The sequence below is a fragment of the Amia ocellicauda genome, chromosome 17, assembly GCF_036373705.1.
Source record: "Amia ocellicauda isolate fAmiCal2 chromosome 17, fAmiCal2.hap1, whole genome shotgun sequence".
NCBI lineage: Eukaryota > Metazoa > Chordata > Actinopteri > Amiiformes > Amiidae > Amia > Amia ocellicauda.
In genome coordinates, this window is record NC_089866.1 from 25,177,433 (window position 1) to 25,195,573 (window position 18,141).

Here is an 18,141-nt window from a genome sequence, read left to right on the forward strand (position 1 = left end):
AGGTACTGGTGTCTGTCTCATCTCACTGACCTTTACCTGCCTACTGATTCCATACGAATGAGGTCACTATATGACATCTATACGCACTTACACACTGGTAAAGCAAAGTCGACAAATACAGGCTCTCGCATAGAACCTTCCTCATGGCATTGTTTTACAACTGGTTGACATCCTGATCAAGTCAAGTCATTGCTTTTGTTATTCGACGGCTTTTTAATAATGATAATTAATATAGTCAGGACATTTCTAATATGGCAAGGCTTCGTTACAACAAACACTTCCAAAGCCTGACGTTTTTGGAATATCCATATACAGTTAGGTCTATAAATATTTGGACAGTGACACAATTGTCATCTTTTTGGCTCTGTTCGCCACCACAATGGACTTGAAAGGAATCAAGAAGTGTAGATTTTCATCTTTAATTTGAGGGTAGTTACATCCCAATTGGGTGAACGGTGTAGGAATTACACCCATTTGTATATGTCCCCCCCGCAATTGTAGGCGCTCAAAAGTACTTGGACAAACTAACAATCATGAATTAAATTGTGAGTTTCAATACTTGGTTGCAAATCCTTTGCAGGCAATGAAGTCTGGAACCCATAGACATCACCAGAGAAGAAACCCAGCATCTGGTGATGCTCTGCCAGGCCTGTACTGCAGCTGTCTTTAGTTCCTGCTTGTTCTTGGGGAATTGATATATATAAACCATCCACTTCAAACTTCTTAAGACTGCCAGGTTAGGATAATTATGCTCGAGAGAGAAAATGGTGGGGGGGATTACTATGGCTCGTCTTTTTCACTGTCTATCTTTCAAGATCATTTCCTTCTCTCAGATAATTCATGCTGAGTGACAATGGGACCATAATAGGATTAGAGTGGATGAGGAGCTCAGAAAAGCTGCTTCAGGAGACAGAAGGACTTTAAAAAGGGATCCATGGGCTGTTTGTTTCAACAACCAGAGCCACATTTCAGTGGCCAACCACAAGCTGTGGGGCTCCTAATTAGAGAAATCTTGGCCCATCACAGTTATGCTTTTAATATCATCCCCCTTTCCTGTTTTCCTTTCTCGTTTCAAAACAGTGCTTCGCCTTCATTCTCTAGCACTATGATGGATGAGTCTAAAATTCCTTTATTTTTAATTTCCATTTGGGTATGGAGATATTTTACTTTACATTTGAAGCCTCTGTACTGTGGAAATAAAGTACAATTTTTGTATTCTTTTCTCCCTCCCTCCACAACAGATTCTTCATTGTATTTCATTAAGATGATCAACATAAGCCCATATTTTTGACAGCCAGTATATGGATTTTTTCCCCTATCCACCACGAAATCTCAACATACTTAAAATTAAGATAAGATGTGACAAGAAATCTAGTCATCACTTTTAAGGGATGTTCAGTTGAAGTTCCAAATTCACCATCCTTTCTTAAATTCAAAGCAAAACCAAAGGCCAGTCCTATCACTGAAAGGAGGTTGAGAGACTTACTTGGTCACTACAGCAATTTTCACTCCAAAAACACCAGTCTGTTTCCGAGAAGGCATCCTCTTTAAGCTGAACTCACGGCTGGTAAACTTCATTGAGAGCTTGACTTCAATCTAGTGGAAGAAAAAGCAAAAGCCCATAGAGGCAAATCTTAGCTCTGATCTGCACTGTACCAAGCACCGCTCGGGAATTGTTGTCTATTATTATTATTATTTACTTTTTTGAATCATTATTAACCTGGGCTGACTGCAAATGGCTCCTATGTTTAATGCTAGAATGACATTGAAAGTTGATCCACAAACCCAGATCTTCTGAAATGGGCCCTGCCATTCCGAGTGTTCCTTTGCCCACTGTGAGTCCACATGCTGCTAGGTGCCCAGTAAGACACAAAAATACTGATGCAAATTAACCATGGCTGAATTGTGTCTAACCGTACCCCAACTATGCTCCCTCACTTGAGTGCCCACTCATGGGGAATCACAATCCCAGTGAATAAGAAAATAGCCCACATTGTCCCCACGTACATTCTGATACACAATGAATGTATACTACAATGAATGTCTACTCACCCCGTTCATGAATATCACTGTTCTCTGCCAGTCTTTGCCCTGCAGGGTCTGTGGATCCAGCTGCATTTAACAAGAGGAGCGAAGGTCACTTCACACACTACTCGGACATCGTCATAGTAGAGCCAAAAACATATGCTTACTTGATACAAAAGTTAAATTTTCCCCCTTTTCAGTCACTTTTACTCATTACACAGCTCTGCTAAATCCTTACCCCCCCCCCCCCTCTTATGTTTTTTAGAAAAAGGAAAAAGAAGAAATAAACAAAAACAAAGTAGGTAAATGGACCATACAGTATGCATCTCCTAAATTAGTATGGTGTTTTACATTTGAAGGATGGGCAACACAGACAGCAAATAATCGGTCGGACGAGGGAACCTGGATACAAACCAGACACCTGAAGGTAAAACTCTGGTGTTGAACTGATTTTAGGACAAGAGTCTTTGTCCTTCTGTAATATTCATGAATTTATACATGCAGCACACACTACTTTCCTGGATGGACAAATTACATATTTGGCAGCACAGAATCCCAGGGGATTCAATTATACAGGGATATTACCATTATTATTATTATTATTATTATTATTATTATTATTATTATTGTGGCAAATTCCCCAAATAATGTGTAGATCTTCTTCAATGTTGGATTTGGCCATGATCACTAAACATTATATTACATTTTATTACTGTTATCTCCTGAGTCAGTCTCATCTGGTTAGCGCTCATATTTCAAGTTAATTGCAAAATCAGCCTTCTCCATCTTTGAGCCCAGCCCTGCCGTGTGGATATGGGTTTTTCCGTATCTCAGCACCACACCTAAACGCATTTCCTGTTTGTTTTCCTTTTCGTAGCGAGTCATCGCTACTCCCTGACCTTTTTGTGTCCAGACTATCGACAAACAACTCGCTGATCACTGTTTGTCTGGTGTGATCAGACAAGCTCCATTTCCGTCTCCATTACCCAGAGCAAACATCATCTCTCACAGGCCGTGCTCCAAGGCAAGCGATTCCCTCCCATCTATTATTAACACTACCAACAGCACAAAGAGAATATGGTTCCTGAGGTATGAATATCACAACATCTCCCCTTGCTCAAGGTCAGCAGTGCAGCACCAGCAGTGATAACTGAAGATCTACCGAATTTAACAAGGCCATCAGTGTGGAATACACACACACACACACACACAGGTACATATATGATGTGTCATAAAAAACACACACACTTATTTCTGATTAATTTGTACATGCAGATTACTTTTTTTTTTCCAAGAGCATAGATTTGAAAATGTGCGGTTTTACTGTACTGTAGGTGATTCAGAGAGAGAGTAAATTAGCATTACAGAAACAGACTGGTTCTGATTTGGAGCATAGTCAGCGCTGGAAGTCTGAATGTAAATTTAAAAAAGCAGGAACACTCATAAGGAATAGAAAAATGGGTATGGGGAAAATAAATAATACTGTTTTCACTTTTCACCGCTTACAAATCTATCCAGCTGGGTGCTTGCCAGTGACTGTCACTAAGAGCAGATAAGATTCTCTTTCCCAAGCCAGGGGAAAGTCTATCTCCCTGCCAGCCCAGCACCCTTTCATCAGACTTGCTGCCACAGTAGTAGAAGTGAATGGGCTGAGTGCAGCTGGCAGCTTAGGCTGAATTATCCCTTTGGCCCAGTTAGCTAGTGAGATTAACCCAGAACCTCAGCCAGTCAGCAAACAAACAAAAAAAACAGACTCGGTGACATCCGGGCAAAACCGAAATTCTCACTGCCCAGGCACACAAAAGTACTAATCTTTCCCAAAGGGTAATTTTTTTTTTTAATCTATGAAGGGAATGCCAAGCAATCTAGTCTTTGGCACAGCGCTATCCCGACCCCACCCCCATTCTCAATAACGTTTTGACCGTCATCCAAAACACAAACTGTACTGTTTGCCCACGCTGTTAACAATCAGACATATGGTGTGCCTTGTGGAAGACAATATAGACAATATATCCAATGGTATTTACCGTCTTACCGAGTCCTGTACTGTGTGGATTAAGTTATTGTCATACTGTCAGTCCTTTTAAATAAACACAGTAATTCAGCGATCAGTTTTAACAAGGTTGTAAAAAGGTTGTTCTTTCCCATTTCACATCTTATCCAGCTATGCCAAGTCTTATATTTGTGTCATTGTGCAACCGCCACATTAAATGATAATGTCACAAAGGTGGGGGAAGGATTGTGCAGGACACTTTTTCTTCAATTTCCTAAAGCTGTACTATTTAATACATTTCAGCTTCAGTGACATGAAATCAACAGTAAAGTGCACACCTTTTCCATTAACTCATTTATCTGCTTTCCCCAACCCAGCACCACCCTCAGATCTCAAAAGTTTTCTCCACACATTAAATCTAGAGAGTATGACACTAACCAGGGATATTCAGAGTGGATTCTCTGATGGCAAAGGCAATTCACAGACAGGAGACTACAATCAATGGAGATTAGTAGACACACATTTGCTCCCACACTAAAGATTTCTGTTCTTTGCACTCCTTCACTTGGGAAACCTGGGAAAACACAGACACACTTTAGCTGGCGTTTCTCAATTCCTCTCTGAATGAATTCCTACATAACTGTCCCACTCATTCCAGTATTACTACTCATTCAAAATCTTCCACGCTTTACATTGCAGTTGACACCCTCACACAATCCGGCACCTTAATTGAATCAAATATTTAATTCTTCACCCTCCCCCAAGAAATAAATTAAGATCTCATGAAAAAACCTGGGCTGTTATGCAGTTCTATAGGATGAGAGATTGGGAGATAACACAGAGGCCCTCCCTGAGGAATAGGTTAGCTCTTCACCTTCTGCCGGAGCAGTTTGCTCCTCACTCGCCCCCACAGCCTGGCCCCCGTGAGAGAGCTCTTGCTGGCCTCCTCCAAACCTTCCTCGCTCTTGATGGCACAGCTCCCCTGAAACTGGGTGCAGGTGTCTTCCAGGTGGCACTCACTCCCCCCCAGTCCTGTCATTCTCAGTAGATCAAAATCTTCGACAAACCAAAAGCAATTCCCTGGTGCCCAGTGCACTATGCAGTTTTTGGGGTTAGTTTATTTTCAGTTTTTTTGAAGATGTTGATGTCTTCTTGACAGTTATTCCAGCCTTCCGCACATCCTTGCCCACTCTCACCCCACATATGCCAGGGTACTTGCTAATCCCGAACCGAGCGCCAAAGATCTCCCACAAAGCTTCAGATCAATGATCCTTCTCGATCAACTGCAGCCAGGGCAAAGTGCTTGTTTAGGGTTCACTGTTTCCCTGTGTAGTGGCAAAGAAAGTGCTTGGCAGTGCCCACAGCGTAAAGCCACAAGCTTGCCTTTGTGTGTCATTCCAGATTGACTCGCTGTAGAGACTCAGTCACTCACGAAAGAACCCCACTTTTTTTAGGTTAGTTTGTTTTCCCGGGACCCAGATGAGAGTTGCGGATTAAATACCCGGCAGGTTTAAATCCCAGGAATCTTCTAGTTCCCTGATTACTAACAGCAGCTGAATGAAAGCCAGTGGTCAAGCAGTATGGTGTGCTTCTCCTTCCCCAACACACAGGAGCGTTGGGAAAGAAAATGACTCTTGCAGGCTTGTGAAAAATTGACCGTCTCTCTCTGCTTCTCTCCTAATCTCCTGCCTGCGCCCTGGCAACAGCACGCGCACACACACACACACACACACACACACACACACACACAGGCAGAGAGCACCGCTCTCTCCTGTCCACACCTCGCCGCAGAACCTGACTCAAGCAATACCGCCGTCTCTGATTTTTTTTTTAATACCTCACTAATCACAGCAGAGGCAGAGAGAAAGAGAGAGGGATAATATGAGAGAGAGAGAGAGAGAGAGAGAAATATATAGAAGCAGAACTGATCATTTTATAAGCTCGGCCTGGCCTGGCTGAAAATGTAATTATGTCTGATGAAATGATTTTCAGGGACTATCAAACTAAGCCACTCAGCTCAAAACAATGTAAAATAAAATCCCTTCAGTCAATACGGCTGACAAACAAAAAACTAAAACTATTGATGAACAGGCTTTAGGCCCAAGTGAGTGCCTGCTATTAAACACAAAGCAAAGGACTTATATAAAACTTATCATATTACCAAGAACAGAACAAATCACATCGCAAGAACTGTGCTATACCTTTCCCACATTGTATTTCACGTGCTTTTTACTATTCTTAATGTCTTTTACAATTCTATTTCTGAGTGGAAACTGAAACGAGCAAATTGTAGTCAATGAAAAGAAAACTGATGCGTTACAAGTTAAGTAGAAATTGATTCCAGACACATCGGTTATTTTTGTTACCTCTCTACAATACTGCAGTATTTTCTCTCATCCGACACAAATGTAATAGTTATTTAAAGGCCTATGTCTCAGTCTGCTTCCTTTACACCCCTGTAGGATGTAATTTAAAAAGAAACCTATTCAAAATAAAAACACCTCAGTTTGGATTTGAAACAAAAACCAAAACGAAAAAGGTACATGATTTCAACACCAAACATTTGCCAGGAAACTAAAGAAAATCGGACAAAAACAGTCCACAATCAAAAGAATTTCGATTGATTAAAAACAATATACACTGCTTTCTCTCAGCAATAATGGCATAGCTCAGTTACCATCAAAATGCACTGAACCCAAATGAAAGCTCAGGGGTTAAAAAAAAAAAAAACACCCGAAAACAATAGACACGCACACACAAAGCCACTTTTCCACAACTGCTGTCCCTCATTCATATTTAAGACATTTAATCGTCTCCAATTACTCTAGTACATTGGCAAAGAACAGTGGGGAATATCCGAGCATCCCCATAGCAACAGGCAGCAAAGGAGCAACACAATGGCTGAGGCCTGATAATACCCCCAAGACAACACGACTGACAGCTGGGTCTCACTGTACATTGCCTACTGCGCAAAAGCAAAGCAACTGTGCCTATCAAATAACTACCAACACACACCTTAATCCCCCCCCCCAGGCAGGAAGAACTAAAGTCTAGACACATCTGTAAGAAGAGGGGGAGTGACTCTGGGTCGTAGAAAACCAGGTACAGTTAAAAGAAATTCCGTAGGGACTGAAGTATAGATGGCAGTTTGGTTTGCACCTGCCATTAAAGAGACAGAAATCCCAATGTAATGAGAGCCCTTTCAAACAGTGGCTTTCATTTCACACATTTATCCCGTTGGGCCAGGAAACAAAAGATGCTGCTTTGGAGGAAAACACAAGGAGGACAACACATTCTGGGATGGAAACGCTGAACAAAAAGCTAAAAGCACCTGTCTCCTATCAGGAGCATTTATTGACTTAAGGAAGGTGCTGTCATTTTGGATGGTCGTGCAAATTAATCAAAAAAACATGACAGTTTTGCAAGGGTGAGCATTATTTTGATGGGGAAAAAAACCCACAGAAAGCACTTCATTACTTGTGAATCTTCGCATGTGCAGAGAGGTTAAAGTTCAACATCTCTGTGCAATGGTTCTGCATTCTTATTGGCCCATCCCCTGGGTCACCTTGCTTAGGCAGCAAATCACGTCTAATGCCATTCTCAGACTAGACACAACAGAAGATGGTTTGCTTCTGTGACCTCAGTAGCTTACAATAACCCTCCAATTTATCAGAATAAATCATTCCGCAAACATCCAATTCTGGAAAGCAGGAAAATTGGCATTCTTCACGGTGTAAACACAGATTGCGCACTAGGATACAGTGGTGCTGTAATCTTTGAACATGATGGAATGTGCTGGTGTTTCTAAACCACAAGCCATTTCTTACTCAACCACAGTGTAAACTTGGTTTCGCGTGCTGCATTGATTTTGCTTAGTCCTTTGTTTTGTAGCAGAGCCTGCCAGATACAATTGTATAGCTTTTCAAGATTGTTTCCATCCATCTGCCCTTGTGGAAAAACACCAAACTGAACAGTATGATGGTTTATTCCTTGGATAAGATATAAAACATCGCAGTATAAACTTCGCAAGTGTTTATTTTCGCTGACGGTTAACTTACAAAAAGCCTTTTATACAGGATATTCTGAGAGTATTCTTAAAATATAATCCTCCTCTACGAAATTATGAAAGGAAAGGATAGGCAAACTAGTAAATGTGCATTTTCCCTCTAATTTAATACTGTAAACAGTAGATGGCGCTATACTGAAATTATGCCGACCACTACAGTAGACCAGGTACATTCAGTTTAACAATGGCATGACTCATAAATAGCACAAATCTTAGCAAAAGAAATCTGAATAACAGATTCACAGTAAATACATAACTGGTTTGCACAGGAGTCTTGTGAAAGTTAAACATCTGTAGCAAAAGGACTACTGCAAATTGGCATCCTACCTGTATCTGTCCTTTGCCAATGATTCGGTCAGTGTTTTCCCCATCCTCCTTGTTCAGCTTGGTTTTGTTGTAACACTTCTCATAGCACAGTATCCTCAAGGTCTGGGAGCCTTCTAGCTCAATCTCGAACTCCTTGCAGGACCAATCAAAAGAGTGGAAAGTCAGCACAATGAAAATGTAGAGATGCATCGTAAATAACGACATATGCAAAGCATAGTCCAAGCCTTGGAGAACATCTTAATGATATTGAATACATTTTCGCCCCCTTCCAAAATATCCTCTTTTAAGTAAAACTAAGTAATTCATTCCCAGAGTCCAGTCTTCAAAATGGGACAGCTGGTATCAATATTTCTTGCTAAAACAGGTTGCCATGACAAAATCGCCCTGCACAGTTTGCGGGAAGGAGAAAATCATATAATTCGTGTACTGATTCTTCAACTCACCTCATTCCAGTTAGGTTCTGTAGTGTCTCTGTAAACCCGCGTCTTCGCTTTATTCACAAAGTAGCCAAAGGAGTCGACTTCTAATGTACAGTAGAGATCTAGACCATAAAAAGAATGAAATAAGTTACTTTAGCATAGGCTGAACAGTAAATGGGAGACAGTAGGCCAAATGTCTTGTGTCTACTACCTAGGGCTGTTGGATTTACAGAAGCAAAATGCAAACATTGGCATATCAGTGTTCACTGTTTATTACATTTGGAGAATGATTGTGATAAACTGATTGTTGCTCATAAATAGTGAAAATCGAGGACACTGCGAGACATCTGTGAGCACCGGTGAAAAAAAATGCTACTCATCTCTGCAATAAAGAGCAATTTGGCATGTGCTGCACTATTACAAGCCTGTGGTTTAATTCCCAGTGTATCAACAGCTGCTCCCTCCTGAATCATGGCAGATTGCCTGGAGACAATTCTAAATGACCTTTCAACCCAGGGGTCACACACAAGAAAATTCTGCTAGCTGCTTGCCAGGAGATAATGAAAGTCTCTGCTACTGGTGTGACTTGGAGTCCAGACTGCATTCAGACAGGTTAACAAATGTGTGGTAAGTTGAAAAATATTTGAAACTACAATTCAAACTAGCTTTTTGGGCAATTGCAAATTACAATCCCAATTCCAATGGCGCAGTTCTGAAAAAAGGCCTAAAACGATCCTAAAATGTTTGTTCCCGAAACTAACACGAAACAATGATAAAAGTACTTTAATATCTCGGGTATGTATAAAGGCACATTAAAACAACTTACTGATTTTGTAACAATTTTCTGTTAGTTGCATTTTAACCTACAGCAGAGATGCAGTGGAAAATTGTCGCTCCATAAAGTCCTTAAGTGTGTGTGTACCAGACTTGGTCTTATAAATATGTGTTTTATTGAGTTTACTAATTCCAATTGAAAAAGCCCAACCAGTTGGAAAATCTGAATGTTAGCAGGGGAATCCTGTGAAAAGTGGACCACTTACTTAAACTCTGCTTCAGCCCTGATGCCGAGTGGACGATTACATTCAAAAACCCATACAGCCCAGGGGTTTCGTCATCTGAGCAAAGAGGAGGGAGGGAAAGAAAGTCTGGTTAAAATATCAAAGTCCTGGAATGATATCACTGAGAGTTAAATACAAATCAAGGTTGGCTGGCTGCCTTCCCCTTTCGAGGTATTCAAAAATGAACACGAATCCGTAAATACATCAACAAATCCCACCACCAGATGGCTGTGGAGTAAAAAAAAAAAAAAAAAAAAAAACAAGTTTGTAGAAAACACTGGAACGCATATAGCTAAAGCTAAAGCAACTTGCAGATCTTCCAAACACGTTTTAATGCCCTGGATGAAAGTCAATACATATGATTTTATTTGCACTGCTTTCCTATATTCTAGAAAAAGCAATACATTATCTTGGAGAATCTATAAGAAAACTGCTGTTTTAATCCTTCCTATGGCATTCTTACTGTTAACTCAAGCCCGAGAAACTGAGGGGTCCTATAAACCAGTCAATAAAATATTAAAATCCCTTTACTTACTCTTGAGCTAATAAGTTAATATGATTTGATTCTTGAGGGCTTTTGCTTTTTCTCTCTTCCCAAGCAATTTATAAATGCCTTTCATATGAGCAGCTCCTAACCCTTGCTTGTACTGTGCTGAATATGTTATAGAAGCTGGTTGAATTTGTCATGAGCTCAAATTGCTAGCTACACAATGCCTTAGCAAAAGGAAACCAGGCCTGATGATCAAGAAGCAGACAATCATTCCCCATTGGTCTCAAGAAAATCTATCATTTACATTACCGTCTTGAACAACACAGCGTGAATTCAGATGCACTGGTTCCCCTGAGACTGCTTTAGTAAGTGATGCGTAAATGATGCTGTGAATGCCACACGGGCTTGTGCATCACTTGAAGGGGGGTTCAAGGGGTTCATATGATGTGTGTGAAGATCGGCAGATGGGAGCTGTGGCAAAGACTTTATCCTCATCAGAAGGGTGACGCGAAGTGAACACTGCAGTCCTCCACTCCCATAGACCACCTACCTTCTTTATTAATGGTCAGGGGGATGTTGTGAACCGTCTGTAGCTTCACGCAGGAGTTCGTCAGCATCTGCAGCTCAACCGAGGTCAGAGAAAAGCTCTTGAAACCTGTGTGCACAATCAGAGAGCTTGTGTTTCAGGAGCGGGTTGCAGAGTACCTCTGTTTTATTCAGAAAACACGGACAGAAATACAATACAAACTCACACTGATAGCTATTCAGATTTTATATAAACCTACACTGTAGATAAAATAAAGTGTCACAAACAATTATTCAGTTTTGGTTTCTACAAGCTGGCTGTTCAAGTATACTTATTATCTTGCTCTTCAGTATCTTGTTTTAACTGTTTACACCTGTACAAATTTGGGATTGTATTCTACTGGATTATGATGCCACTCTTAAAATGTTTTTCCTCGTGCATGCTCTGTGTATTACCAAAGCAACACTGAGATCATTTAAAGTAAACCTTTCACAAGGGCCACCTACATTTCTTCTGCTGTTCCCGGATGATCTCTCTCCACTCTGCTCGTTCGTAGTCGGAAGAGATCAGGAACATATAGCTCTGAGAGAAAGAAACAAACATGAAAATAAATACATTTTAGCTCCTCCAGCTTCCACAATCCACAAAGTGGCCACTATTAGTAGAGTGCCAAAAACCCCACTAAAAAACAACAAAAACATTGCAGATTGATAATTGTATTGCCCTAAAACACAGAAGTTGCTGACTGGGCTGTTTATCCCTTTTGGTAAAATAACTAATTTTTATCCCCCTTCCCTCAAATATACAAAGTCTGAAGCCTTGCTGTGCAAGTGTGGGCTGCTGTGTTTCCCGTCGCTCACCTTGCCATTCCGGTTGTGCACCCTGAATGCCATGTTGGGAGACATGAGCAACAGCAGAGACTCCTGCTCCGACAGCTTCTTTTTTAACCTCTCGATCGCCTTCATCCCTTTATTGGCTCTCTGTGGAGGAGAAGGGGGTGGGGGGGAAGTGTTAGAGCCACAGGGATTGTGTCTTCCGCATCTCCAAGTGCAGATCACATCAAAGCTGTCTTTCAGCTGTTCCTACAGTGTGGGGAGCTCCCACTACGGTTTTTGACAGATTTTGTCATGAGAGACTGATCTCGGGTTATTCTTTATGGAAAAAATCCCATAAATATCTCACCAAAACCAGTAGGCACAGAAACTGACATGGGCCTTTATCAAGCTTACAGTTTGACCTATTCTTCTTGATCTTATCTGAACAAACATCTTGGCCTTATGGAGGTGCATCGAAGTTGAGGTTCGGAAGATATTTTATGAAATTGGCCACAGAGATTAATTTATTATCCCCCTGAACACTTAAGATTGACTCCATACTTTCTACCACTGTTGCTTTGGCCTTTGAGAAACACAGAGTCTCCTATAAATCCAGTAGGCCTCACAGTATACATTAATGTTGATTGTTCTATATGAGGTGGGTGGATGTGAAGTCCCTTTCCCCTGCTACAGAGAGGTAGCCACCTTCTCCCTCTGGATCTCGTTCTTGATCTGGGAGATCTTGATCTTCATGGCATCGATCTCCTCGTCGGGAACCTGGGGGATGGGCGAGGAGTCAGACTCGTCGATGGTCTGGAAGGTGAGGTCAGACAGGGGGATGTACCACTTGCAGTCATACTGCTGGCTCTTCCTGGAACACGAGACAAGACAGCAGAGGGGGATCAGAGCTACGACTCGACAGGGCGAGTCTCTCAATATGACACAGTTCATGGCATCATCTGTGATCTGAATGCAGGTGCCCTTTAATTAATAATCAAAACAAATTGAAAAACAACAACATCACACAGGCTACTTTTCTTTGATCAAAGGCAGCCTGTGACAATCGTTTCCTTCGGTCTATGAAGTGATGCATTATTCCTGACATTACTGATGAGCTTTTTGATTACTGTAATATACAGTGATCGATCTAGTCACAGCAGCTCAGCACAGAGTCCCATGGGCCAAAAATAAACTGCTTTTAAATCACACCAGCAAGAGGGTCTATTCACAGGCTGGGGAAAATCACTTTAAGCTTTTTTTTAAGACTGGGCTTCATTGAACTACATCTTGTCATCTGTGTCCTTCTCTCTGGCAGAAAAAAAATGTTTTAAATTTAAAGAATGTATTTAATTTTAAAGCCGGCACCTTCAAAGTCAGTCTTATAGAATGATTAAGACACACTGCATTGGCTCATATTACAGAGATCAGACTTAGGAACACAGGGCCGGTCAAAGCAACAGATAACAGATCTGTACAGGTCAATAGAGCCAAATTTAGAAACCGATCGTTCCTAATATACCTTTACCCTGTACAGCGATTTCTGTACGGCTGATTGCAGCATCTACAAATCAATAGTCTATTACAAATGCGCTACTCAGCTGTGTTTAACGGCTGCTGCACCCCAACCCAATGTGACCTTACCTCAATAGTCATGAAGTTTCCTTTTCCAGTTCTGTATGGTTCGGGGGCAACATTTAACCATTTCAACCTTCACCTGTAGACCCTATGATCCACGTCTCTAGCCTTACCCTCCGATCTGCTTCTTCAGTTTGGCACAGAGCAGCAGGTCCGTGAAGAGGAAGACATGGCGCAGCTTCCGAGCTCCCTCCACCAGCTCCACCATGAAGCGGTCCTTGAGAAGCTGCCGGTGCTGTACAGGGGAAAAGACACAGGACATCTCCATCAAAGGGCAGAAAAAGAGATTCCCAATAACACTCCACTCAACAGGATGAAGGTGGTTGTGAGGTTAATACCAAAAGGTGTGGGGGGGAGGGGGAAGTATTCCCTGATACTGTTAAAGTCTTCTGTACACACAGAAATGCATAGACTGGACCTCCCCCCAAAACAAAACTGAAATCACTTAATGTCTGGGTCATTTTATACACTCTGTATGGTTTCTACAATGAAAGATCTTGTTTTCAATTTAATCAGTCCACAGGCCACATTGAGTGCATGGCAGATACCTGGACTACTGTTTGTGGCCAGAAGAGGGAAGCAAATACAAGGCCAAGAGTGACTCACAGACGTCAGCCTGCTAAGAGTCCCATGCTTAATAAATCAAATTCATGTATATGATTCTTATTATCAAGACACGTTTGGCACCTTTTCAAGAAAATGAACCTTACAAAACTAAAGTTATAATAACAACAACAATCATAACAAAAGATAGCAATTTAAAGTGCTAGGTTTCCTCATAACAACCTAACGTTGGTTTGGTCATTAGGAATTTCAAAACAGTAGTTAATCATCATCAACTTTTCTGGAGGGGCTTCTAGCACAGGGATGAACCAAGAACACAGCAATACCCCATTCACCAAAGCAGCAGGGTGGATGCATTCTTGAGGACACATGCAAATAGGTCTGCTGGGAGGTGACTGACATGGACATTAAAAATGTGAGTGTCTGTTTTCTAAGGTCCCTTTTTCACCACTGAAATGCTTACTGCTTGAATCACTAATGTGCAGTCAGGGTTCACCGAGAAGGGCAGGCATTTGGGGCAGGAAACGGGTACCATGACATCACAGCACAGTCATAACTTGAGAAGCCCCCCTGGAGTTAGCATCGAGAGGGTAAACCGTCTGAAGGCAACTTGCTGGTGTAAGTGACTCACATGCTACTTTTTCTCCCTAGCACAGCTTGGAGAGAACCTTCCAGAATAATGAGGAATAAATAGGATGTTTGGGAAAGGAAAGAAGTGGGGTGTTTGTCAGGTGCCTGGCCAATGTCTAAATTTAATCTGGTAAATTTACCATAGGCGTTTTTGGAAACACAATAGCCTGTAGATTCTACAACTGGGTGGCATTTGTTTGCAACGGTCTTGAATTGCCCCTCTTCCTGATAGAGACATTTACAATCCTTACACTTTCTCTCTGCTTCCAGAGATAACTGCATGGGTTTCAAAGACACTATATCTCACTGTGGTTGGCACTGTAACCAAACTCGTTGTATTCTGTGATTTAGTCAACAACTGTGCTCGTGAAATTTGCAGTGGTAGTTTGAAGGATAAAGCCCTACAGTGACTCGGCCCGTTCTGCAATTCTCCAACACTAGTAACAGGATTCTTTGAGTTATACTTCATGTCCGCATGATCCAATAATCCAATTGGTGACTCCCAGCTAACCAAAAATGATTTCTGGGATTAGGAGAGATTATCCATCGTGTTCCCCATCCAAAAAATTTAAGTAATTGTCTTTTGTAAACTCATTGATTACTCAATTATAGACAGGGCCCACTTGAAAAAGAAACTGGACAGATCATTTAAGACAGGTGCAAGTGCCACCATCTTTTCAGTAAAATGGAGAATGAAATAAATTAATATCTACATTATAGTGAATAAAATTATGCTATACAAGATTTGAATGTTCTATGGGTGTAATCTAAATCTTAAGGAGGCCTTGAAAGATGGTCAGACATGGCAGTTTGTATAAATACATTTCTACAGATAAATATAGTATGAAATGCCATGTTTGCTTCCTTTTTTACTCGTCTCATGCTAATTTCAGCCCCTTGACCTCACATTCCATTCCTGCATCCTAAGACTACACGTGTAATTTATTTTACTTCCTGTGGTCAGTGGTTAAGTGGAGTGACCACATTGTTGACACTGGCCACAGACTCCAGAACCTTTGCAATATTGTACACATGGGACACGATATAAATGTACAGCCCCACCCTGGAAACAAGGGAAACAGGCAATGGTGACGTTAAAAGGAGAACATGAAAGCATTTTGTGTAAAAAATATTGACGTTGGCTTTTGATACCAGGGTATGGTACATTTGGCACCCATTTAACAGACACGGGCAAGCCCACATCATTGGAGAAGTGAAATACGAAAATAAATTACTCACGCAGACACAAACCTATTAATCGGTCCTCACTTCATGCAGTTCCCTTCACAGTACGCAAACCCAAACAATAATTACACTTACGCAAAAAACCCTGTCGTATGTTAGTAAATATTTCTGTGTGACGCAATCTGTTTAATTAACAAAGTGTGTATTTTTTCCCCTTCCCACAACCTTTTTTTTTTTTTTTTTTAAATATAAACACAACCCCCTCCCAAAAAGATATTGCAGAGAATAATTAAGTCTGTGCAGTAAGGCACACACAAATAGGTCTGAAAAGTTTTCAGTTTTACATAAAGTTAAGGGTGCCATCCTCCAACGTCTGTCTTAGAAACTGACACTGAGGTGTAGACTGAGATCAGCACAAACTGACAAAACTAGAAATGAAGACTGTCAAAATTCTGTGCTTTACACAATTAAAAAGACTTAGCCAATGCACCATACTGATAAATACTATTCCTCCAAATGAACATACAGTTTTAACATTACTACAAAACATAAAAAAACAAAAACAAACAAATACTGCTGCCAGAAGGGTTTCCAGCAAGCTGAATCTTTTTTATTTAATCAGTTTCTTTTAATGGAATCTAGGGTTTTTTTTGTGCAGGAAAGAGTCCATTGAATATGAAAAGACATTCCAAAGCACGTAATGTACACTGTCATTTAATAAAATAAAAAATGGGTTTTAAGACATTAAGACATTTCTTTACCTGCATAACAATGTCAGGCGAAAATAATAATATAGCTGATACACAAAGCCACAGAGGGCTTAACAAGCCCCCAGTATACAACACTAACAGATTCTCCACAAGGACTGAGCCAGGGCAGTAATCAGGAGAGGTATACACTGTTCGCTTAAATCCTCCGAATTCCTACTTCACCCCCATGCATGAATTTGAAGAAAAGCTCGGGCCTCAGTCACTGGGTGCCTTGGCCTCACAGCTTAGCTCAAACTGTGGAGCCACAGGATTAATCCAGGCCACGGGCCGTCAGTCCGTTAAGCACCCTGTGAAACACTGGGCTCTAGCTGTGAGCGGTGGGCCAAGCTCAAGATGAATCATTCCTTAAGTAAGACAGCTACCCCCAGTCATCCACACCTCTTCATACATCCGGCTACCATATTCCAGAACCTGCCCTAAACCTGGGATAAGGGAAGCTAGACAGCTTTAGCAGTACTTTGGAAAAGACAATGCTATATTTGTCTTATACAATTAAGACAAGTAGTTTAAATTCCTTGTTAATGTACAAGTAAAGCATGAATGGAGCTGTAGCAAAGGGTTCTCTTAAGCAATCAGTAGCAATATGTTTATTTCATTCATTCTGGTTCTCTTTCATATTATGATTCCAGGAAAACCAAATGTAATAACACCCTTCCAAGAAGATTACCTACAGGATTTTCAAATATCATAAATAAAAGACTGAGCTCTTATGTATTAGGCCTTAAATTTGTCCTTTAGCTTACTCTTGTTTACATCAATCTCCAGGTTAGGGATGAAGTTGATATTCGCTAAAACCTGGAAGCAAAGAGAAGCTGAGGTTTTTGGTGCAACCGATATTGTCTGGTAAATGGCGGTGAAGTACAGCAACTCTCTACTGACCAATCAGATGGCAGCAGCTTAATATCAGACATGGGAAAAAACATTTCCCCAAACAAGCACTTAAATATCCTCTTTCCGTGCTCGCTCATCTCAAAGCATCACACAATGAGGGGAAGAATAGCACTCCCTTGCTGCATGACTCACAGCCTGACCATCTTCCATTGTCTTCAAACGGGGCAACATTCCCACAATGCAGTTGGCAGGCTCAGGAGCATTCAGACCAATAAACTAACGTCAGGAATAGAGCTTTCTCTTTGGGGACATGGGAGTAGCTGAGCAAAAGGTATCAGCCCATGCAAGCTAAGCTTTCCAGCTACTGATCTAGAAGGAAATCAGAGAGAAAGAGCTAATCTGGGGCAAAGGATGCGTTTGTTTGTAGTTTTGGGGGGCACCCTGATGAGTAAGATGAAATTTTGACCTTAACCTCACAAAAGCATGCTGCCCTCTGGGAACTCCTGACCAAGGACAGCAATGGCACCCCGGCCCTTATTTTCAACAGTAGGGTAATGCAAACTGTCTGGCAGGAGCGAAAATGGAAACTTTTGCATTTAGACGTTAATTTATTTATCCATGTTATTTATTTTGCTTGCATTGCAGCTGGCGACCTCTTCTGCATTTCGTTTGTAACAAATTCCATTAAAGCCTTAAAATATATCAGCGCGTTTACTGCTATCGATTTGTGCTACTCAGAAATCTATAAAGGGACCAGCCACTCTAAGCCTCATTGTTTATCAATGACATTTAGTACCAGTAATGAAA

The 18,141-nt window shown here is 41.2% G+C and overlaps 1 protein-coding gene across 1 annotated transcript in view; it reads right to left on the reverse strand.

The window, feature by feature from the left end:
* The window catches only part of bcr (BCR activator of RhoGEF and GTPase), a 118,737-nt gene that overhangs the window by 8,202 nt on the left and 92,394 nt on the right, over positions 1-18,141 (reverse strand). The window contains exons 9-18 of the mRNA XM_066690351.1: positions 13,468-13,589; positions 12,425-12,590; positions 11,765-11,884; positions 11,411-11,486; positions 10,929-11,033; positions 9,871-9,945; positions 8,855-8,952; positions 8,412-8,543; positions 2,053-2,112; positions 1,487-1,596 (exon numbers count right to left, since the gene is read on the reverse strand). Coding sequence (XP_066546448.1) covers positions 1,487-1,596; positions 2,053-2,112; positions 8,412-8,543; positions 8,855-8,952; positions 9,871-9,945; positions 10,929-11,033; positions 11,411-11,486; positions 11,765-11,884; positions 12,425-12,590; positions 13,468-13,589 — 1,064 coding nt within the window. The remainder of the gene's footprint in view (positions 1-1,486; positions 1,597-2,052; positions 2,113-8,411; positions 8,544-8,854; positions 8,953-9,870; positions 9,946-10,928; positions 11,034-11,410; positions 11,487-11,764; positions 11,885-12,424; positions 12,591-13,467; positions 13,590-18,141) is intronic.